General features: G+C 42.0%; 1 protein-coding gene and 1 long non-coding RNA gene across 2 annotated transcripts in view; both read left to right on the top strand.

Moving 5' to 3' along the window:
* Positions 1-4663, top strand: part of CDH5 (cadherin 5) — a 57845-nt gene extending 53182 nt beyond the window's left edge. Inside the window, exon 12 of the mRNA XM_072117488.1 lies at positions 31-4663. Within this exon, the coding sequence (XP_071973589.1) occupies positions 31-521 (491 nt within the window). The 3' untranslated portion in view covers positions 522-4663. The remainder of the gene's footprint in view (positions 1-30) is intronic.
* Positions 1-24757, top strand: part of LOC140070703 (uncharacterized) — a 188175-nt gene that overhangs the window by 120624 nt on the left and 42794 nt on the right. The window lies entirely within an intron of this gene.

Here is a 24757-nt window from a genome sequence, read left to right as displayed (position 1 = left end):
GGCATTGATATCATGTTATTATTATTACAGTGCTGGTGGCATTTCTGATACTAAGGAGAATGCGCAATAATGGCCCCTTAATGTTAGTCAAGAGCCCTGCAGAAATTCATGAGCAGCTGGTGACCTATGATGAAGAAGGAGGTGGTGAAATGGACACCAATGGATATGATGTTTCTGTGCTTAACTCAGTGCGCAGAAACATGGTGAGATCAAAACCTGACATGGAGCCTTATCCCAACCTGTATGCACAGGTTCAGAAACCAGCCAGAAATGGAGATATGTTCTCCATGATTGAAGCAAAGAAAGATGATGCAGACAACGATGGAGAATGCCTCCCCTACGACACTCTTCACATATTTGGTTATGAAGGCTCAGAATCCATTGTGGAGTCTCTTAGTTCCCTGGAATCTGGATCATCGGATTCTGAAATTGACTATGATGTTTTAAATGAATGGGGTCCCAGATTTAAGATGCTGGCTGACCTGTATGGCTTAGAACACCTGGAAGAGTTTCCTTACTAACATGGTTGTTAAATCAACACTTGACAAACACATAAACCCATACATTTCATTTAGCAGAACATCTATCTACCAGTCCTGGATCGGAACCAAAACTCAGGTGAAGAAGCTTTGGGCTATCCTTTAGGAGCCTCCTGTCACAGCTGATGCATTGAATTATAACTTGTGAAGGTCTGAAGAGATCTTTAGGTTCTAACAAGGTTCTAATAATACAATGGTAATTAATGATGCTCCTCCCTTCAGGCTTTGACTGGAGTGTTCCTTTAAATGAAGCCCATTAATGCTATAAAACATTACATATTACACTGTTGAATTAATTTTTTGTGTATTTTACTTCTCTCTAAATGACTTTTAGTGTTCACTTTACCTCTAACCCCCTTTTACTATGCTCTTCTTGATGGGAGACCTCTGCTCCGACCATTTAGATACCTCCTTGGCTTCCCTTTCCTCAAAGAAGATATGTCATGCTAAATATAAAAATAATCTGATGTAAATGTATTCAAGATAGACAGTAAAAAAATCTACAATAAAGAAAAGATTTTAGGATTTTTTATGGGCAAAATACTATTTAGGATGTTGTCAAAGTTTAACTAACAATGCTACTAGCATCTAAAAATAGTGTCACAGCGGTAAATGTAATGGGTATGATATAACAGCTCCAACCCACACATTTTGAGGAAACTGCAATACAATACACACCCTGTATAAAAGGGGGAGGGATAACAACAGTCTTGTTATCTCGCACGTCCAGTTTAATATTACTATGTTACTATAGAACCACAAACATATAGTGATGCTAAATTTATGAGTAAACAATTTTACCAACATCATTCAGAGAAACATTCTTGCAACAAGCACATAAACGCAACGAACAACTGAATTTGAAACTTTGTATGTATATATGGTATTTTTTTATTTTCTTTTTAATATTTTTGGGCAATAAGAAACAATATATATTTTCCTTTTCTATTTAAATACTCTATATGAAATACATCAGATCACCTCTGTGAAAGATGGAACACACACAATTCTAACTGCCAGCAAGTAGGGACTAGTATATGGCTCCATCTGCTGGCTGTCACTCAGTACTGCATCAGAAGGTTTTTTCATTTTCTAATAATCTGAAAATAAATAAATTAAGTTGTATAAAATACATCCCAAAGCAGTTAAAATTGCATCTCAATGGTCTGTAAAGGAATGGAAGCTAGGATATGTTGTTATTTGTCTTAAAGATGTACTTTAGATGAAACACAGAAAGGATATGTGAGGACACCATAAAGTTTGGAACCACCAAGAATCAATGATATAGCTGCCAAATAAAAGCTGTCAGATAAAAGCTGTATACATATCTACATGTTTAAAGGAAATAAACCACATGGATTTGGCAATTTTAACCCAAGCATACTTATACACTGGCATGTGTTCCCTGAAATAGGACCCTTTGTGGCTGTTAAAGGATTATTTTGCTGGAAAATTTACTAAAAATATGCAAATGAGCCTCAAAGGCTTCTATGTGTTCATCTAGCTCTGTTGGCTGCCACTGGCTCCCTGGCAGGGGAAAAAAGGGAGGAATGACGAGTAGTAATGATGAAGAAATTGTGAATAATTAGCAACCGATAGAGCCAGAACGGGCTTCTTGACATACACAGGAGTCCGTGAGGCTCATTTGCATCCATGTAAAAGTACTTTCTCACACAAAAATAAGCCATTAACAGTTAAATCAGTGGTTGTTAACCGGGTTTCGGTGAGTTGGTCTCAGGGGTTTGGCGGAGCCTCCGTCGTGGACGTCAAGAAACACACATATTTGATTTATCACTAAAGAAGGATTGGGTGAATGTGCATATGAAGCTGGTGGGTTCGGTACCTTAAACAAGGTTAAGGACAACTGAGCTAAATGAAGAATGGATCCTATTTCAGGGGGCACAGGGCATGTAAGAATGCTTGGGCATTAAATCCGTGTGGGTAATTTCCTTAAAAAATGTAGAAATGTAAAGAGCCTTTATTTGAACACTGTATGGCAGTATTGCTTGTATGCAAGCAGGCGTAGGCACTGCAGCATTTGTGGACTCACACAGTAGATATCAAACAGAATCAATCACCAACACCAACCCTAATGTGGTCGGTGTGGCCTCAAACACATAGCATCATCTGGAGCCTGCTGCTGTGTTGGCACATATTCCTGACTTAAAAGAGGACAAATCCAGCACTATGTTATAAAGTTTTCAAGCTTTATTCTTCCATCATAAGTAAATACTTAACACATAGCACATATGACTGACACATTTCAAACCCTTAAAATGCTGTTAGTCATAGCCTAACTCGCTACACACAAACATGCAAAATATATACGGAGACATCCAATGTAAAAGTTACACCCACATCATCTGCTGGAGGTCTTCCGATCACGTCACATTCACACCTCCTATGTAACCAAAAGGGGAAAACCCCATAGTTCTGGACCGTATCACTACCTATGCACTGTAAAGACTGAATACATGGAAGGGAGAACATCACACGCAAACATACACTTCTTGAGACAAGTCTTTAGGCCTCAAGGTCATATTTGCAAGATTAAAGCTTGAAAACTTTTTAATACAATGCAGGATTTTCTTTGTCCTCTTTTGAATCTTTGTATGGATATCCAGCCAGTGTTTTATCCTGTAATGTGATATCTCCAATGAGCACATGGATTACAACAATAGAGGAGAGGGATAAGCGGTAGCGTTTTTTTGTTGTTTTTTCGCAACTTCCGAATGAATTACATATTCCAGACTATCAGTGTAGAGAAGGCCTAAGTTCAAGGCAAGATACAGTCAGCAGGTTACTGACAGGCCACCCGAGACCAAAACAATTCAGTGCTAAGGCTAGGCTACTGCCCTGTGCTACAGCAATTTATTACTAAAACCTTCTGTAATGCCCATTTACAACTTACAAGGCCATTAACCCTTTTACTTTTTACATTTTATATGTTATTATTTATATGTATCACTGGAACCAAGACTGTGAAATGTGGGGTCAGTGCCAAGCACACACTTGGGGCACATTTACTAAGGACTTTGTGACACACTTTTGTTGGATTTTGCACGTTCTTGTAGGCTAAAACAGCTTGCACAGGTATTTAAGAAATGTCCGCTATTGTGTTGCATTCGATCCTTTTATGGCACAGCTGTGCTTGCCTCCATGCTACACAGATTAGGCTAGGGTGTAGCGGGCATGTAAATTGTGTCGCACGCCCTATATTAAAGGTGCACCACAAAATAGTTGGTGAACTCTGTCGGGCCAGTGCAGGGAAACAACAAATTCATGATTTCTGGCGCATGTTCTTAATAAATCGGTCACACCCAGCATTGTACACAGAAATAGCACTATTGAAGTTTCCGACTTTCTAAGTAAATGTGCCCCTATGAGATTATCACGAGTGTAATTTGTAGACTATTCTTAGGCATCACTTCCATATACTACACTGCTGCATGCAGTGTGCTTACTCCTATGTATATGGGATACACATTTGAGTTGAATAGCTGTAAATCCCTCAGTAAAAAACTGCAGCTAGCTGGAGGGTAGGACCTGTATATTGGGGTCTTGATTTACAATACACCACAGACCTCATTAAGTAAAAATCTTGTCGAATTTACTGCCATTTTTATTAAATTCTTCCAAAATTAATGACCTGCGCAGCCATAGTTTTCTGTTTTATATTCCTCCTTTCACTGAGAATTGACAATCTTCTGGAGAGTATTAACACTATATATTCATCTCTACTTCCTCAGGGATACTTATGTGATTAATTACTTGAATATAGCTTCTGCTAACCATGTTCCCCTGACATTTAACCGCTGCTGCAAGACTCAGGCACAGATATAATGAGATGAGGTATCTTGTCCGACACTGTGATATAACGTACAGTGCCGCTCTCTCAACGCGGTCTGGAGACCTCGCTAATGATTTATATTATGTAATAGTGGAATTGTATATTTGTGTTTGGCTACTAACCTTTAGCATCTTCATATAAGATTGCAGGATATAGTTATGACTGCTGTTGTTTAAGGTATTCTATGTACTATATCTGTACAGGCGCTGGGTGTGCAGTGTGTACTGGGGGTTGGCTTTTTTATATTATTTGTATAAAATTAATAAAAGAAATTAAACATGGTTTATTGTCCATTTCATAGCCACATTAAGTAGAAATACATTTTAGCACATTACATATACTTTTTCCATTTTGTTTCCATTTTTCTCTAACCTAATTGAAAAATCCATAACTTTTTGATTTTTTCGTGTACAGAGATGTATGAGGGCTTGTTTTCTGCTTAATAAATCGTAATTAAGTGTTCCATGCTGTATACCGGGAAGCTGGAAAAAAAATGTGATTAAGTTAATGATAAAATGCATTTACATCAATATTTGGGGGCTCTGTTTTAAAAGCTTTCATTGTTCACTGTAAATGATACCTACCTTTTATTCTGTGGGTCTGTACAATCATAGAGATACCAAATTTTTGTAGGTTTAAATAGGTTTTAGTAGATGTTTAAAAAATTAAAACCTTCAGGAGAAGTAGTTTAATATGCAACCCCAGATGTTAAAGGGAACCTGTCACCAGGGACCTCATTTTCCCTAAAGACAGGTTGCAGAAGCTTATCACACCTGCAGTGGAAATATGCCTTTTCTAAGTATTTGCATTACACTATAATTGTGTGGTATTACTTACCCTTGCACCCTGACAAAATCCTGGGGTAGTCACAGGGGCTGTACGCATTTCAAGAAACAACGTGTCGCTTGTGACTACCCCACCAACCGTAATCTGGCCCTGGGAATTTTTATTTTTCATGTTCCCAGAGACTTCTATGGGAAGGCACGAGCCACAAACACGAGCTGGATTGCTCAGCGTTTTCCACAGAGATTACAGACAGGTGAGTGAAAAACATGTATATATGCATTTAATGGGTCAGTGTGCTGTCCACAATAAAAAAAACACACAGTACACAATTACGTTTGTGTCCAGGGGACTCCAACACAACAGTGTTTTTGAAGTGTAGGTTCTGGTTTAGAATACATGTGTAAAACAGAATTTGACTTCTTCCTAACTTGAATTTGAACTTTGATAAAATATTCAGCAATGTGACTCTGTTTAGTCATGTTGCTTTAGCTGTGCGTAGCCTCTTTTCTTGGTTCCTTATGATTTAATTGTTTGGCCCAATAGTTAAAAGGGTATTCCAGGAATACCTGATACAAAAATGTCTGATACAAAAACCCATGATACATATAGAGTAAATAGTCCATCTCACCTCCCTCTGGCCCTGGTGCAAGGAAGCCAAACTCCGAGAACCTCCAGTCCACACGAATCTTTAGCAATGCTTCAGCACTCAAAGGATACAATCAAATATGTAGCTTTATTCCATTAAAATCCATAGAAAAAACAAACATGCAGAGGTGACAAACATATGATCAGCACAGGTAATCGATTACACTGGAGTGCGATTGGAGAGTTAGCCACCACCTGACCAGAAAAATAAAACCCCTGGACAAGGAGGGGCTAGTGGTCTTTGAGCACAAGCTCTTACCACATGAGCAGGTCCAGACCTCATGGTCAATCCAGTCAGTCAGTGATCAGAGTTGGAGTGAAGAGAGAGACAATGTCAGTACACCATCAGTGATGCATACCTCCCAACATTTGTGAAAGGGAAAGAGGGACCCCCTAAGCCAAACCCCCAATCACTCCCTGGCCACGCCCCAAATTTTAGCCATATTATAATAATAAAAATCATCTCAATAAAAAAAAAAACTTATCCTCATTGGGATTTGAACCTAGGACCTGCAGTGTCCATGTACAATAATTTCACAGTGCCCCAACCCACTGAGCTATAACCTCTGTGATTATCAAGGTTTAGAATTTTGGTAACTAAGAACTATGACTACTGTTACATTGTGACACAGATTTAATGCCTTGGTATATAGGGAGGGATCTTCTCAGAGATTATTGTAACTATTTGAGACTATTATTATTATTATGGAGATTATTATTATTATTATTATTATTATTATTGAGATTATTATTATTATTTTTACTATTATTAATAATTGTCTCCATAATAATAAAAATAATAAAATTTATAATAATAATAGTCTCAATAATTACAATAACCTCTGAGAAGATCCCTCTCTATATATCAGGGCAGTAAGTCTGTGTCACAATGTTACAGTGGCAGATAACACTTCTTAGTTACCAGAAATCCTATAGCTCAGTTAGTTAAGGCTCCTGTCTATGGTGCAGAGGGTCCCAGGTTCGAATCTCAGCCTAGGCAAAACTTTATTTAATTTAATTAAATAAAGAGCTTGTGTCTGGGGAAGCCCTGGAGACCATATATGGACAGATGCTGATCTGAAGCTGATGACGTGGTCCCTGCTCTCTCCGCTAAGCCCGACACTTCTCTGAAAAGGATTCCCTCCCGATGTCTGTAGAAGCCATACTGTACTATCAGCTCAGGCTTTCAAAGTATTTACTATGCGGACACAGCGGGACCTGGGGAGAAAATCTGTGACAATCTCATAGCTGCCCGTGACGCGGGCAGAGGTACGAAAAACGGGACTTTCCCGGCAAAATCGGGATGGTTGGGAGCTATGGTGATGACACTTGGCTAATCCCAGGACCAGAGTCAGGAGACTCCAATCCAGAGCTGCAGCTTCCACAGTTTGGACACAGCTCCATCCTTGCCTGCTTCTTCTACCAGACTGGTGAGCCATTCCTGAGAACTCCTCTCCATGACCACTACAGTAACCCGCATCTTATCTGAGACTGTTTAGGCCCATTGTCTTCAGTTCTTCTAATAAATAACCGTGAGTTATTTTGCACAACGTTGCCTCCGCCTGATCCCTGGATATGGCTGTCACCACCACGGGCTCCCCATCCATTACCCAGGGACATATGTTACAGACACTAAGGGAGATCTAGTACATAAACCTCTCCCTCCATATTTCTTGCAAACAACACCTGCTGGAGACCTGCCAGGCTGTGGGACAGCCCTCCGGTCCTCATACCAAGCACCGTGACATCAGTGTGCCTAAGTCGCAATCGCCAGCCACTTCGGTATTCTGGCTCCGAGCTGTGTCCAGGCCCAAAGAAAAGGCTAGGCCCCAGTGGGGGATGTTGCACATGTGTCCAGTGGCGTTATGTAAGATGTTGCAACCAAGACCAGGATTAGGTGATGTTCATGATGGGTAGGTTATTAATTGTAAGCGTGTAAGACATGCATATAATTGATTATTAGAGAGTACAGGCAGAGGCATGTCTGTGCGCTTTGCCCGCACACACTGACATCATAGAGTGTGTGCGGGCAGAGCGCACACAAGTGTTTATGTCTGCACTACTGCACTAGATGCCCTGAGGGAGTATTGGAAGGCGAAGCATATATGTGTATTTTAAAGTATAATTTAGGTATAAGGTGCTGCCCCTCCTCCTACTTTTACTCCATTCCTGGTTTGGGCATCAAAAACTGCATCTGAAAAACTGAACGTGTGACATTTATTCTGCAAAAAGTGAGCAAAAAACACCGGTATATGGCTGTAATCCCTACATGGCATCTGGCGCTATGTTTCTGATTGTCTTTAATTAAAGCCGATAGAGTTGTGCTGTTTCTGTTTCAAGGGGAAATACACTGCATCTTCACACAATTGGTGTCCTATGTATCTAAACCGGGCATTAACTAGAACAATCAGTCATTTCTACCACTTATTTCTCATATGCAAATCATTTTAAGTGACAGCTGATAATAGAAGGATATAATTTCTGCGATGTATAATTCTGGCAGTACAGTCATACAAGGTAAGGCAATTAACATATGCTGCAATTCCATTGACTGACATGTAAATTAAGCCTGAGTGGCAGCTGTCGTGACTTGATAATGTCATGCCCATAAATCAACACTTGGTGGCAGTGCTCTCCATATCTCTTGTCTGTTGTTGTTTAGAGGTGATTAAAATATGACAAAAACCTGACAAATCAATCACCGCAGCAGAGCAGCCATTAACCACTAAGCAACAATTAACTGATGCGTTTTACATTTATATTCCCTGATAAATTGACGTCTTTCCAGCATTCATATAAATGCAATCTGCAACTAATTGCCATTTATAAATGCAAGCTACAACACTGGCATTTATAAAAGAAGGCTTCATGGAATTTTTGTTTCAATTTCTGTTTACATTCCATAATGAAAAACATCAACAAACAGGCAACCTCTATGGCAGTGGTGGCGAACCTATGATATCATCTCCCCAGACTTGTTAAAATTCATCATTGGGTGGCTCAGTGGTTAGCATTACAGCCTTGCAGCACTGGACACCTGGGTTCAAGCCACAGGGTCAACATCTTCAAAGAGTTTGTATGTTCTCTCCATGTGTGCGTCGGTTTCCTCCCACACTCCAAAATATACTGATGGTCTTATTAGATTGTGAGCTCCATTGGGGACAGGGACCGATTTGGCAAACTCTGTGTGTGCTATATAAATAAAGAAAATGTCGCACGCTGAGAGCTCCAATAATCTGTCCCATTGCAGCATGAAGCTGATCTACTCTGCTATTACTAGTTTTGCTTAAGGGTACATGCACACAAGGTATGCCACCTCTCCATAGAGAAGTGAGCGGCTGCCGCTGTAAGGCCCCTTTCTCACGTGCGTTTTCTGTGCGTGCTTTTGATGCGCAGAACTTGCATTGCACTCTGACCCATTGTAACCAATGGGTCTTTTCAGACTTACATTTTTTTTCACGCACACACACACGTTTTTTTTAACACGCGTTTAAATCTCAACATGCTCTACTTTTGCAAGACACGCGCGTGAAAAACGCACCATACAAGTCTATGGAGATGCATCAAAAACGCATTGCACTCTGAGACACTTGCAAGTGCAATGCAAGTGCAATGTGTTTTTCACGCATCAATTGCCATAGAAAAGATAGAGCTCAGTCCTGAGACACTGAACAAACTCTGACTGATTGCACTCTGATGCAAAATGTGCGTTTTTCACTGACCAAACCCTGATCGCACCCTGATCAAACTCTGACATGATCTGCAACGCAAATGTGGAAAGGGCCTAACACGGGGAAATGTAGGACATGTCCTATATTTCACTATGCATGGTCACCATGCAATGAGACAATGGGGCTTATGTACTAAGGGTCCGTGGACCGCATTTTCTTCGGGTTTCCCGAATTTTTTCCGCTTTGCGCCGCATTCGGACTAAGCGTGGGATTTAACATTCAAAATTGTGTCGCAAGCCATGCACTTACATGCACCAGGAAGAAGAAGGTAAACTCCGGCGGACCTCAGCGGGGAAGCGACACATGCAGGAAATTTTACGCACAATGTTAGTGAATCGCGGCAGCTCCGAATCCTCATCGGACAACGCACCTCGGGGATCGCGACAGGACAGGTAAGTAAATGTGCCTCAATGTGTGCTCAACACTCAGTGACCGGGCGTTATAGATGTCAATGGGGACTGATAAGGACACCGACAGCTGTCATATAGGGCGATTTGGAACAGCAAACCACAGGCATCTATCGTTGGTTTAGGGTGCGGTCACATGGTGCGATTGCGTTTTCATTGCATTTCACACATTACAACAGCTGAGGAAAGGTGATTTGCACAATTAAATTACTGTTAACATTTGTGTTTTTAAAACGCAATGTAAATGGAATGTTAAGAATGTGTTTGCACTTAGCTAACACATTGTTAACTAATGCGCTAACATCACGTTTACACTGTGTTTTGTAAAAATGTTGCACAGTCTTCAAAAGTGTATCATTGAAAACGTCATCTCATCTCAGAATAAATGACACCACACATAGTTTTATACACTAAAGTATGAAAATGTTACAGGTGGTCCCCTACTTAAGGACACCTGACTTACATATGACCCCATGTAAAGACGGACCTCTCTGCTCACTGTGACCTCTGGTGAAGCTCTCTGAATGCTTTACTAAAGTCCCAGACTGCAATGATCTGCCGCAAGCTGTCTGTAATGAAGCTTTATTAATAATCCTTGGTCCCATTGCAGCAAATAATTTTGGAACTCCACTGGAGCAAAAGAAAATTTTGTCTGGAACCACAATAATAAAAATTACAGTTTTGAATTACATACAACTTAAACTTAAGAACAAACCTATGGAACCTATCTCGCAACAATCCAATAGTGGTATTGTGGCACTATTGGGATAAATTGCTTTGTTGGCACCACGCAATAGAAATGTCGGCTTAGCAATGAACATGCCTACAGTATTAAGTAGCACAGAACATGCCCCCAGTATATAGCCAACCCATGCCACCAATATTTATCTAGTCCAGCACGTGTCCCCACTATATTGGTAGCCCAGCACATACCCCCAGTATATAGGTAGTCCAACTCATGCCCCCAGTACATAAGTAGCACAGAACATGCCCCCAGTGTACATGTAGCTCAGTATGTGCCCCCAGTATAGAGGAAGCCAAGCACATGCCCCCAATAAATGGGTAGCCCAACACTTGACCCCAGTATTTAGGTAGCTCAGCAAATTCATACTCACCTTGCTGCACTTCCTGCAGCTACCTCATAGCTCCGATGTTCTTCTCTTCCAGTGACCTGGCAGCTTGATGTCGTTGCTGCCAGCATTCTCTCTACGATCCAGAGGTCCCCACTATGATCTATGACTACCTGCATTCAGTAATCAGTGGTATGAGTGTCTTTGTTATTTAGGGTTGGATCAGCCTATCAGGTTAGAAGTGACGGTGGCGCAAAGCTCCTGCCCATCATAGAATTCTCCAGCGTCAGGGAAATTCCTGTCATCTCCATCAGTCATCGGCTAATTAAATATTTCTGAGCAGGGTCTGAATGGCACTAACAATCATTTTGCTACTACAGCTGCCCACTGGGACCAAAGTTCTCCTTAAAACCGTTCATCCCTCCACTACAAAACTGTCATTCACCCACATAGGGTAAAATACGATTTCTCACCATGGGACAAAAGTATATGAGAAAAGTCATCATGTTAGACATTTCCAATGATTTTAATGGCTTTTTATTCTGAATTTTAAAAAATGGCATTTTTTTATCAACTTTTTTCATTAATTGTACTGCTGCTTCATACATCTGGTTGTACTGGCGGTCCCCTACTTAAGGACACCCGACTTACAGACAACCCATAGTTACAGACAGACCCCTCTGCCCACTGTGACCTCTGGTGAAGCTCTCTGGATGCTTTAAAATAGTCCCAGACTGCAATAATCAGCTTAAAATTGTCTGCAATGAAGCTTTATTGATAATTCTTGGTCCTATTACAGCAAAAAAATTTGAAACTCCAATTGTCACTGGGGCAAAAAAAAAAATTGTCGGGAACTACAATGATAAAATATACAGTTTCGACTTACATACAAATTCAACTTAAGAACAAACCTACAGTCCCTATCTTGTATGTAACCCGGGGACTGCCTGTATATGTCTGTGCTAAATCTATTAGGCCCATAACGAGAAGTATAGGAGGTTACCCACAGACATGTACTTACCTGCTTGGTCTTCTAGACTCCTCACTGCTACCTCTGTTGATGTTTCTGCTACTGTGGAAAGAAAATAATTAATTTGATATAAATGTAATACAACAATTTATACCCAACACCCCTAGAGAAGTGCATATAAACCTATTGCTGCCACCACTAGGGGGAGCTCTGTGCAGACTGATAGCGCTATAAACCATTGTCCAGTGAACGTCCTCTGGTGACAGCTACAGCTAGACTGAAGGTAAAATGTCACTCACATGCCAAATCTCCAAAGGCCCCTCGGGATCCACCAATGGCGCGGTCTCCTAAAGGAAGATACATAAAAGAAGACAAGTGCTTTCCATGTGATGAGAGGATAAGGATCTATACATCGATATTGTCCTATGTGACATAGAATCAGCTCATTGATCTACACTTACCTTCTCCCTATGTTCTCCTCTGCTCCCTCAACTGATGGATGCAGCACCCGTGAGGATCCTTCCTCCTCGCTATATAACATAGAACAGAAATAACATCTCTATTAATAAATCAGTAATTTATATTGTACACTATTGGGGTCACAGATTTCGGAAGTGATTGTAGGACGGCAATAATTGGCCACAATGATCCACAATGGTGGACACTGGTTAAAGTCTGTACCCCCCCCCCTTTTATTTGATCAGACCCTTTCGATTATTACTTACATGGTCTCCATTGTAGCCAGCCTAAACTTCATTGTTCTAGTCCTATAAGAGAAAACACAAAGTTTGACATAGAAACACATTTGCCCCACATAATAAACATGTCCCCAAAATACTCCTCATGCTTCTTTCTATACCCCTCTTGTCCTGCATAAAATGCTGAATATTTATCACTCCATAAGTGATTCACTAGTGATATCATATTCATATCTACAATGTTGACTGATTTGGCAAGCTTTGAACTCATCCTCCATTATCTGCTCTTCCATCTCTGTATCTATCCTCTCCTCCATGATGTTATACTCCTCCAACTCCATCTCCTCCTTCAACTCTCTCATGACCTCTTCCATTATTTGTTCCTCCACCTCCGTATTCATCCTCTCCTCCGTGATCTTATGCTCCTCTCTCACAACCAACTCTTCCTTCTCCACGATGTAATTCTCCACAATCACCTCCAACTCCTCCTTCCCCTCACCGTCGTCCGTACTATAAGTAAATAAGACAATGATTTTACAGGACATACTCTATGTCAAGGACATACAAGACTCATTAGATATTACTGTACAAGGGATAGGGGACAAGTCTCATCAGCCAATAGACACCCAGGACCCTCAGTACCATTCCAGAACTGTACCCCCACGTTGTACCCCAACCCAGCCACCTCAAACTCTATCATCTCTAGTGAAATAGATAGATCATAGGCTCATATATTAGAGGTATAGGAATCCCACAGACAAGATCTGTGACCATTTGGCCTCATAATAATACCTCCCAGTATAGTAGATACACTACTTCCACTCTAAGACAAATTTCAACAAAAATTTTTAAGTATAGATGAACTTACCTCAATATCACAATAATAAATCTCAATCCAATTCACTATCCAAATCACCAACCCAACAATCTGCAAAGGAGGAAAAGTAAGGAAGTGTCCATTATTGAAGAACAGGAGGCATTACAGAAGATAATGAAGGACACAACAATATCTGAAGACACAGTGGACTTACCTCCAGCGCCTACAACAACCCTCAGGGGTGTGTAAGTTCCGCAGCTACTTATATACCCATTTGCTGTCATAATATATGAGGGAGGAGCCAAAGCACAACATTCCATGAGATCAAAGAGAGACCTCCTGCAGATCAGTCATGTTAACGCCTTAGTGACCAAAATATTTTTTGTGCTAGTTTACTTCTCAATGGTCTAGATTTTTTTTAATGATCTGATATCCAGTGCATAAAAATAGTATTGTAATAAAGCTTTTTACATAGAAACTATAACATAACTGACTATGTTAAATAGGGACCATACCCAATCCAATCTTATTACATTGATATAAAACTAGAACCAAACTTAATACAAATATACAGGACCAAGATCACTAAACTTCCCTAAAACCAAGCTCACTATACAGATCCAGAAACAAACTGGCTACATTTATATGAGTCTAGAACTGCACAGATATGTTACCAGAGCAAAGATTACTAAATAGATAAAGAATAGAGATGAGCGAACATACTCGTCTGAGCTTGATGCTCGTTCGAGCATTAGCGTACTCGAAACTGCTCGTTGCTCGGACGAATACTTCGCCCGCTCGAGAAAATGGCAGCTCCCGCCGTTTTGCTTTTTGGCGGCCAGAAACAGAGCCAATCACAAGCCAGGAGACTCTGCACTCCACCCAGCATGACGTGGTACCCTTACACGTCGATAGCAGTGGTTGGCTGGCCAGATCAGGTGACCCTGGGATAGACTAGCCGCTGCCCGCGCTGCTCGCATCATTCTGTGTCTGGATGCCGCTAGGGAGAGAGCTGCTGCTGGTCAGGGACAGCGTTAGGGTGCTAGTAGATTACTGTTAGGCAGGAGTGATTCAACAAGAACCCAACAGCCCTTCTTAGGGCTACAATAACGTTATACTTTTTTTTTTTTTGTTTGCTTGTGGCTGGGCTTGCTGGCACTAGTAGTGCAGCTAGTACCGTATTGTGAGGAATTTGCAGGGGGACTTGCTACCGTTGTGTTTAGCTCTTAGTGACACACATATCCATCGCAAAGACAGAAGTGGGAAAATTTATTAGGGGTTGGATTTCAATTAGGCACAGTCTGCCATTTCCTTTTTATTTTCCTTTTATTTTTTCATAACTCAGCGTCATCTCATCAGTGTGCTTTCATACTTGGCTAGAAAATAGCCAAAGGAGAATCCAAACGGCTTACTTACGCCTACAATAGCGTTATATATATTTTATTTCTGGTTGATCTGCTGGTGGCTGTCCTTGCTGCAGTGCATATACTAGCCAATTGTGAGGAATTTGGAGTGAGACTTGCGACCGCTGTGTTTAGCGCTTAGTGACGCACATATCCATCGCAAAGACCGAAGTGGGAAAATTTATTAGGGGTTGGATTTCAATTAGGCACAGTCTGCCATTTCCTTTTTATTTTCCTTTTATTTTTTCATAACTCAGCGTCATCTCATCAGTGTGCTTTCATACTTGGCTAGAAAATAGCCAAAGGAGAATCCAAACGACTTACTTACGCCTACAATAGCGTTATATATATTTTATTTCTGGTTGATCTGCTGGTGGCTGTCCTTGCTGCAGTGCATATACTAGCCAATTGTGAGGAATTTGGAGTGAGACTTGCGACCGCTGTGTTTAGCGCTTAGTGACGCACATATCCATCGCAAAGACCGAAGTGGGAAAATTTATTAGGGGTTGGATTTCAATTAGGCACAGTCTGCCATTTCCTTTTTATTTTCCTTTTATTTTTTCATAACTCAGCGTCATCTCATCAGTGTGCTTTCATACTTGGCTAGAAAATAGCCATAGCAATAGGATAGCATTGTTTGGTTTTAAAAACTAAAAAACACAAAAAAAACTAAAAAACACAAAAAAAAGTAAAAAAAAAAAATTAAAGTTATATAACTTTCATTTTCAAAATGTTTAACCCGGGGGCTAGGGGTAGAGGACGAGGACGAGGGCGGGGACGTGGGCGTCCATCTACTGCAGGGGTCAGAGGCCGTGGTCCTGGGTGGGGTGAGACACCACCTGCTGATGAGGGAGCAGGGGAACGCCGCAGAGCTACACTCCCTAGGTTCATCATGTCTGAAGTTACTGGGACTCGTGGTAGAGCACTGTTGAGGCCAGAACAGTGCGAACAGGTGATGTCGTGGATTGCCGACAATGCTTCGAGCAATTTGTCCACCATTCAGTCTTCCACGCAGTCCACCCATGTCACCGAAATCGGCACTCCTCCAGCTCCTGCACCTCAGCCTCCTCCCCCCCAGTCTGCCCCCTCCCAGGAAAATTTGGCATTTGAACCGCCATACTCTGAGGAACTGTTTTCTGGACCCTTCCCACAGTCACAAACCACTTGTCCGGTTGCTGCTGAGCAATTTTCCGATGCCCAGGTTTTCCACCAGTCGCAGTCTGTGGGTGATGATGACCTTCTTGACGTAGTGGAAGAAGTGTGTAAAGAGGTGTCGGACGATGAGGAGACACGGTTGTCAGACAGTGGTGAAGTTGTTGTCAGGGCAGGAAGTCCGAGGGGGGAGCAGACTGAGGGATCGGAGGATGATGAGGTGACAGACCCAAGCTGGGTTGAGAGGCCGGGTGAACACAGTGCTTCTGAGACGGAGGAGAGTCCTATAGCAGAACAGGTTGGAAGAGGCAGTGGTGGGGCCAGACGGAGAGGCAGGGCCAGAGCAGGTGCATCAGCGCCAAATGTGTCACGTAGTGAAGCTCCCGTGGCGAGGGCTCCCGCGGCGAGGGCTAGATTTTCAGAAGTCTGGAGGTTCTTTAAGGAAACACCGGATGACCGACGGACTGTGGTGTGCAACCTTTGCCAAACCAGGATCAGCAGGGGTTCCACCACTACTAGCTCAACTACCACCAGTATGCGCAGGCATATGAATGCTAAACACCCGAATCAGTGGCACCAAGCCCGTTCACCTCCGGCCGTGCACACCACTGCTCCTTCCCCTGTGTCAGCTGATAGTCAGCCCCCTGCCCAGGACCCTGGCACAAAAACCCCATCGTCGCCTCCACGATCCTCCACAGCATCCACCAGCGTTCAGCTCTCCATACCCCAGACGCTGGAGCGGAAAAGAAAATATAGTGCAACCCACCCGCACGCCCAAGCCCTTAATGTCCACATCTCCAGATTGCTTAGCCTGGAGATGCTGCCTTATAGGCTAGTAGAGACCGAGGCCTTTCGCAACCTCATGGCGGCGGCCGCCCCTCGGTATTCGGTCCCCAGCCGCCACTACTTTTCCCGATGTGCCGTCCCAGCCCTGCACCAGCACGTGTCAGACAACATCATCCGTGCCCTGACCAACGCCGTTTCTGATGTGGACGAGTGCTGCCGGGCAGGGCCACTATATATCGCTGACGGCACATTGGGTTAACTTGGTGGAGGCTGGGACCAAGTCTGACCCTGGGGCTGGTCATATACTGCCGACGCCGAGGATTGCGGGGCCTACCTCGGTCCAGGTCTCAAAGGCCTACTATACCTCCTCCTCCTCCCACCCCTCCTCCACCTCCTCCTCCTCCTCCGAATTACCATCCGTGGCCATGGCGCCATCAGTCGGTAGCTCTAGGCACAGCAGCAGTGCCGTCGCTAAGCGACAGCAGGCGGTGCTCAAACTGCTGAGCCTAGGCGATAAAAGGCACACCGCCCAAGAGCTATTACAGGGCATTCCACATCAAACTTGTTAACTTTGTCGCCACCCTGCTGTGTAATCCACAAAATATACTGGCAAACTTTTATCATTTACCGATTTTATTTCAGCGCTTCTTGCGCATCTGTTTACATTCCCCTCACCCGCCATATCCTAAACTTATAAGAACGCTGCTACACTTGATCTTATACAAAAGGTTCTTAGAAGTGCTGTTTGGGGAGTAGCCTAGAGACAGGGGCTTGGATTGGCGAAAGCTCGCCTGGCTGCGGAGCGCCAGCTCCATCCCAAGATCCAACTAACATAGTTTTAACTGCAGCACCTTTAATCTACTACTAGTTCACTGCCTCCATACATGGTCCCCTTATCAAACGAGCTGTGTCAGGCAGAATTTTGGGTTGTTTTCATGGCTTCCATGTTAACTTTGTCGCCACCCTGCTGTGTAATCCACAAAATATACTGGCAAACTTTTATAATGTACCGATATTATTTGAGCGCTTCTTGCTCACCTCCTTTGGTTCCTCTCTGCCACCCATTGGTTTGAAGCCTGAGTCCATTTAGGGTATGTCGCCATGCCACTCTCTAGCCTGCTGCCGCTGCCTCTGCATGCCGTCCCCTATAGTGTCAGGGTCAATTATTGGATGTTTTAGATGCTATCTAGCTTCATTCTGTCACTCTGTCATGGCCATGCTGTTGCCCATAATTTTGGCATAATGGTGCGATTATGCAGCCTCAGAGGCATCCATGCATGCTGCCCCTGCTGTTTCCTGTCCATTTCCTTGGTGTTTCCATCCTTTTCTGAGGTTCCCAGGTGTTTGGCCAAGCTTCCCTGTGCAGAGCCTTGGTCCCCTTGAAAAATGCTCGAGTCTCCCATTGACTTCAATGGGGCTCGTTATTCGAGACGAGCACTCAAGCATCGGGAAAAGTTCGTCTCGAATAACGAGTACCCGAGCATTTTAGTGCTCGCTCATCTCTAATAAAGAACCGTGATTAGTAAATGGATATGTTGCCAGAACCAAGTCTACTCCATAAAAACAGCACCAGTACTAATATTTATGGCACAGGACCATAAACAAACAGAATTAGACATAGTATAAGATGTCTCCATGTAGCTTGTCCTCATAGGACAAGATATCAGGGAGTCACCACTTATTGGTAATACCAGCCCTTACTGTAAATCTGTTAACGGATTTATGTTCAGTGCGGAGGCAGCCCTGATGCCCTGATAGTAGCCACTATAGTAACAGTGCTTACATTGTAGCCATTTGAGGAAATAAGCGATTTTGGGGCAGATTTATCAAGCTGTCTGAAAATCTAAATATTCATAGTTGCCCATGGCAACCAATCACAGCTCCCCTTTAAAATATTCATGAGCAATGGTAAAATGAAAGCTGAGCTGTAATTGGTTGCCATGGGCAACTAGGAATATTCTGACTTTCAGACAGCTTGATAAATCTTCCCCTTTATATTTATAGCAGTCTAGTGTTAGGGTTGCAATAGTTCTACTAATATGATACATGTGGTCATGTGACACGATTGATCAAGAGAACCTAAAGTCAGCACAAGTTCTTCAATAGCAGGTATTTTGAATATTCAGTGTTTTTCAGACTAAGTTGATTAAGAGAAGTATTAAGTACTTAGTAGTAGTAAGAGAAGTATTAAAGTGAACCTATCACCAGAAATGTCAATTTTAGCTGGTGACAGGTTCCAAAAGCCTATACCAGTGGCGGCGAACCTGTGGCACTCAGAGCTCTCTCTGTGGGCAACCAGGCAATTTCCCCGAGCAAAGAGTTCACCAGACAAGGCCTCCTTCTGCAGTCTGAAGAAGCTCAAAACATGCCACGCTAAGTGGCAACCAGAGAAATGACCCCCACTGTGATGCCCCGATCCCCACTGCTCTTCCTGTTCAGGAAAACCTTTATGGAAGCTACAACGATAACCTGATTTTCTCCTCCTTCTTTCTACTGTATTGGTGTCCTCAAGATGCTGATACGATTGAAAGCTGTGATAGAGCAGTGAACAATAAGTTACTGTTTATATTACCAAGTTGGCATATAAATAAGTGGATTTTGGTTGTAATTTGAGCACTCGGTCTTTAACCCCTTCCTGACATTTGACGTAATAGTACTGCATCGCGGGAGGTGCGTTCCCGCAAAATGCAGTACTATTACGTCAAGCTTCTGGCCCCGGCTCCTGAACGGAGCCGGGGCCAGAAGCTGCGGGTGTCGGCTATATGTTATAGCTGACACCCGCCTCTAACACCCGCGATCGGAGATTTCTCCGATCGCGGGTGTTAACCCCTAACACGCCGCGGTCGCGCTGACCGCGGCGTGTCAGAGGCATTTAAAGTTGTTTAAATGCGAATCGGACCCCCCCCCCCGCGGCGCTTACCGGGGGGGGTCCGCTCCTCCGATCGCAGCCCCGGGACTGCCGGTGCCCGGGGCTGCGCGATCCTCCTCTCGGTGCCGGGTCCGTGCCTCCTGGCAGGACCTGGCTGTAAGACACTGGGCATGCGCAGCATGCTCAGTGTCTTACATTACACAGTGCAATACATCTGTATTGCACTGTGTAACCTGTAAAAAAGCTTGAACAAGTGATCAGAAGATCACTTGTTCAAGCTTAGATGTCATTAACTGTAAAAAAAGGAAAAATAAATAAATAAAGGTTTTTTACAGTAAAAATAAATAATAAAAGAAAGTGAAAGTCCCCCCAAACACCACATTTCCCTTTACACAAGTAATAAAGTATAAAAAACACTAAATCACGAAAAAACCCCACTTATTTGCTATCGCCGCGTCCGTAACAATCTGTACAATAAATCCTAATCATAATTGGACCCGCTCGGTGAACGTGGTAAAAAAAAAACCAAAAACTTGCCAAAAATTACAACTTTTTATCAAATTGCTTTACAAAAAATGTTCTAAAAAGTGATCCGAAAAAGTTACAAGCACCAAAATGATACCGATAAAAAGAGCAACTTGTCACGCAAAAAATAAGCTTACAACCAGCTCCGTAAACCAAAAAATACTATAATTATACCACTATAAAAATGGCAATACTAAAACAAATGCAATTTTTTCTATTCTAGTTTTCCTTCAATAAAATTGGACAAATATAAATAAAACTATATACATGAGGTATCACCGTAATCGTAGTGATCCGTAGAATAAAGATAATATATTATTGTTATGCTACAGTGAACATCCCCCCAAAAAAATGCTAAAAATCCAAAACAAGAATTGATTATTTTATTTTCCTCCACACGTAAAAAGTTAATAAAATTTCTTCAATAAGCTAAAAACCCACTAAAATTAAGGTTTTTTTTACAGTGCATCTCGTCTCGCAAAAAATAAGCCCTTATTTGTCTAAATTGCTTAAAAAAATAAATAAAGATTGTATAGCCTATTCCCAACGAGCGTTGTTATAGTGACTTTCCAACACCGGTCAGGGTAAGACGGCGGCTGTTCACTGATCGGGGTAAGACGGCGGCTGTTCCTGACAACCATCCATCCTGCCCCATGGACCAGAAGGGTTACGTCCCCCCCACACACCCCCAGTTTATTATCGCTGCTACTGGCTCATCAATTCAGACGAGCCGATAGCAGCGAATTTACTTATGACGTCAGTAATACCGGTCACCATGTCTATAGACACGGTGATCGGGGCAGGGTGGCGGCTGTTCCTGACAGCCACCAATTTTGCCTTGCGGTCCAGAGGGGTTTTGTTGCCCCCCTCTGTCCATGTTTGTCGCTATTTGCTGGTCGATATGGTCCAGCCAAAAGCAGCAATATTCGTCACAATGGGCATCGCTAGGGTGAATAAGAGCAACACTTGGCGATAATTTCCCTACGAAAAACCAAGATATGGTACAAAAGTGCTGGCCGTGCACATTGTACAGATTATGCTGTACAACTCCTACGAGCTGTTCCAATGTGCAGGTCCTGCCGTATCATTTCTCTGTTTTCAAGAGGAAGATATTAGGAAACTAATATTGGGACAAGAAGGACGGAGCCCCAGTACCTCTGGTTTAGATGTTCCTGTGTTTTGCCAGGACAGCATTTTCCCGGTGAATTCTGCTGCTTCTAATGGTAGGACTCAATAAAGAGTCTGTTCCAAAAGAGAAGTTAGGATGGACACTACATACTACTAAGAGACCTGCGACACCTCCAGAGTGACAAAAGTTTAGTTGGTCCCCTGGTCTATTCTACCTCCTTATACACTAGACATTCACAATTCACGCCCAACCTATTGTGAATTAATTTCGGTAAAATGAATAATTGTAACAACTGTTATGTCCCGTTGCTCCCTATACCCCTCCATTATTTCATAAGGGGCGCCACATAACGGGCACTGAACTTTCCAGAAATAATTGCAATTTCCATCTCGGACTTCATTGCACATCATATTTGGAAACCACCTATATGTTCAAAATGCTCATTTCACCACGTGTATTACACTACACCACATATTACACCTTGCTATATTCCCCAAGGGGTGTACATTCAACAATTAGGGTCACTTTTCGGGTTTTCCTCTGTTTTGGTACCACTACATCTCTCCAAATGTATCCTGACACATGTGAAGGATTTCTTACAAATTTGGCCTCTAAAAGACAAACATCCCTCTTTTCCTCTACTGTGTGCGCCCATAAAGCATTTTATATGCACATGTGGGGTACTTCTACACTCGGGAGAAATTGTTTTACACCTTTTTTGGGGTTATTTAATATATTATCCCTTGTGGCTTACATAAATTAGGGGTAAAGTGACATTTATAGGAAAATTTTCACCTTTTTAATGATTCAGGCCTAATTGGATCATTCACCTGTAGGGGCAAATACATATATTACACATTGCAAAATTCTCTAAGGGGTGTGCATTCAAAGATTAGGGTCACTTTTCAGATTCTTATCTGTTTTATACCACTAGGGTTCTCCAAATGCATGTCAAACATTTCTGTCAAATTTGGCTTCTAAAAGGCAAACATTCCCCTTTCCTTTTACTGTGCGCCCATACAACATTTTATATACATATGTGGGGTACTTCCACACTTGAGAGAAATAAGTTTACACATTTTGAGGGGTTATTACATTTTTTTATCCCTTGTGGCTATATAAAATTAGGAGTAAAATGACCTTTATAAGAAAATGTTCACCTTTTATCTATTTAAGTCCTAATTAAATCAAACACCTTTACGGACAAATACACATATTACACCTTGCTAAATTCTCTAAGGGGTGTGCTTTCCAAAATGGTGATACTTGTTGGGGTTCCGCTCTGTTTTGGTACCACTACAGCTCTCTAAATGCATCCTGACATATGTAAAGGATGTCTGTCAAATTTGGCTTCTAAAAGGCCAACGCCCCTCTTTCCCTTCTGAGCTTCACTGCGTACCCATACAACATTTTATTTGCATGTGTGGGGCAATTTTATACTCGGGAGAAATGCTAGTACACATTTTTTGGGGTTGTTTCATCTTTAATGCCTTATGGGATACAAAAATTAGCCGTAAAAGTGACTTTTTTGGGAAAATGTTCACCTTTTTCCTTTTAGGGACCTAATTGAAGCAAACACCTGTAGGGGTAAATACACATATTACACCTTTCTGAATTCTCCAAAGGGTGAACTTTCCAAAATGGTGACACTTGTTGGGGTTCCCCTCTGTTTTGGTACCACTAGGGCTCTCCAAATGCATCCTGACACATGTAAAGGATGATTGTTAAATCTGGCTTCTAAAAGGCCAAAGCCCCTCTTTCCCTTCTGAGCCCTACTTTGCACCCATACAACACTTTATATGCAAAAGTGGTGCAGTTCTGTGCTTAGGAGAAATAGTTTTACACATTTATGGGGTTGTTTCATCTTTTATCCCTTGTGACTTACAAAAATTTGGGGTAAAAGTGACTTTTTTGAGAAAATTTTCACCTTTTTTCCCTTTTGGGGCCTAATTGAATCAAACACCTGTTGGGGAAAATACACAAATTACACGTTGCTAAACTCTCCAAGGGGTGTACTTTCCAAAATGGTGTCTCATGTTGGGGCTTTCCTCTGTTTTGGTACCACTATGGCTCTCCAAATGCATCCTGACACATGTAAACTTTTTCAGCCATATTTACCCTGCAAAAACGAAACAACGCTCTTTCCATTCCAAGTGCCCCCCTGTGCCCGTACAGCAGGGTACAGTGACAAAATGGGTATTGGCATACTCAAGAGGAATTGCCCTCAACATTGTAAAATGCATTTTCCTTTTTAACCCATTGTGAAGGTGCAAATTTTAGTGTTCAATGAATCTATAGTAAGATAAAATTACATTTCTCTAATTTCACTTTCATTTATCTTTCACGCTCATGAAACGCTCAAAGGGTTAACAAAATTCCCAAAGGTTGTTTTGAATATTTTGAGGGGTGTAGTTTCTAAAATGGTGTCATTTGTGGGGGGTTTCTATCATGTGGGCCTTATAAAGTCACTTCTAACTAAATTGACCCTCCAAAAGTAGGTTTTGATGATTTTCGTGAAAATCTGAAAAATTGCACCTAAAGTTATAAGCCTCCTAACATCCAAAATAAAGGAAAAGATGTTTGAAAAATGATGCCAAGTTAAAGCAGACATATGGAAAATGTTAGTTATCAAGTTATTTTAGTGATATGACCAACTTTCCAAAAAGTAGAAAATTTTGAATTTGGAAAACATTGTTTTTTTCAAAATTTTTGCCAAATTTCCATTTATTTCATAAATAAATACTAAATATATTTATTAAATTTCTCAACCAGCATGAAGTACAATGTGTCACGAAAAAACAATCTCAAAATCAACTGGATATGTTAAAGCGTTCCAAAGTAGAGATGAGCGAACATGCTCGTCCGAGCTTGATGCTCGGTCGAGCATTAGGGTACTCGAGACGGCTCGTTGCTCGGACGAGTATTTCCCCTGCTCGAGATCGAGCATTTAATTAAAAAAAACACAGTGAAGAACAATGAAGAATAGAATAAAAACAGTGAACACAGGATCATTTAAGATAAAAACACAGTGCAGAACACAGTGCAGAATAGATTACAGATGTTCGGCACATCTGCTTACTTGTCGGGAGATACGCGCGGAACGGCGCGAACAAAATAGCATGTGAAGAACAATATATATGTGTGAAGAACACATTGCAGATGTATTTAAACATCTGCAATGTGTTCTTCACACACATATATATTGTTCTTCACATGCTATTTTGTTCGCGCCGTTCCGCGCGTATCTCCCGACAAGTAAGCAGATGTGCCGAACATCTGTAATCTATTCTGCACTGTGTTCTGCACTGTGTTTTTATCTTAAATGATCCTGTGTTCACTGTGTTCACTGTGTTCACTGTTTTTATTCTATTCTTCACTGT

Source organism: Engystomops pustulosus, chromosome 7 (genome assembly GCF_040894005.1).
Source record: "Engystomops pustulosus chromosome 7, aEngPut4.maternal, whole genome shotgun sequence".
Taxonomy (NCBI): Eukaryota; Metazoa; Chordata; class Amphibia; order Anura; family Leptodactylidae; genus Engystomops; species Engystomops pustulosus.
Note: the sequence above shows the minus strand (reverse complement) of the source record. Positions and strands in the feature narration are given on the sequence as shown.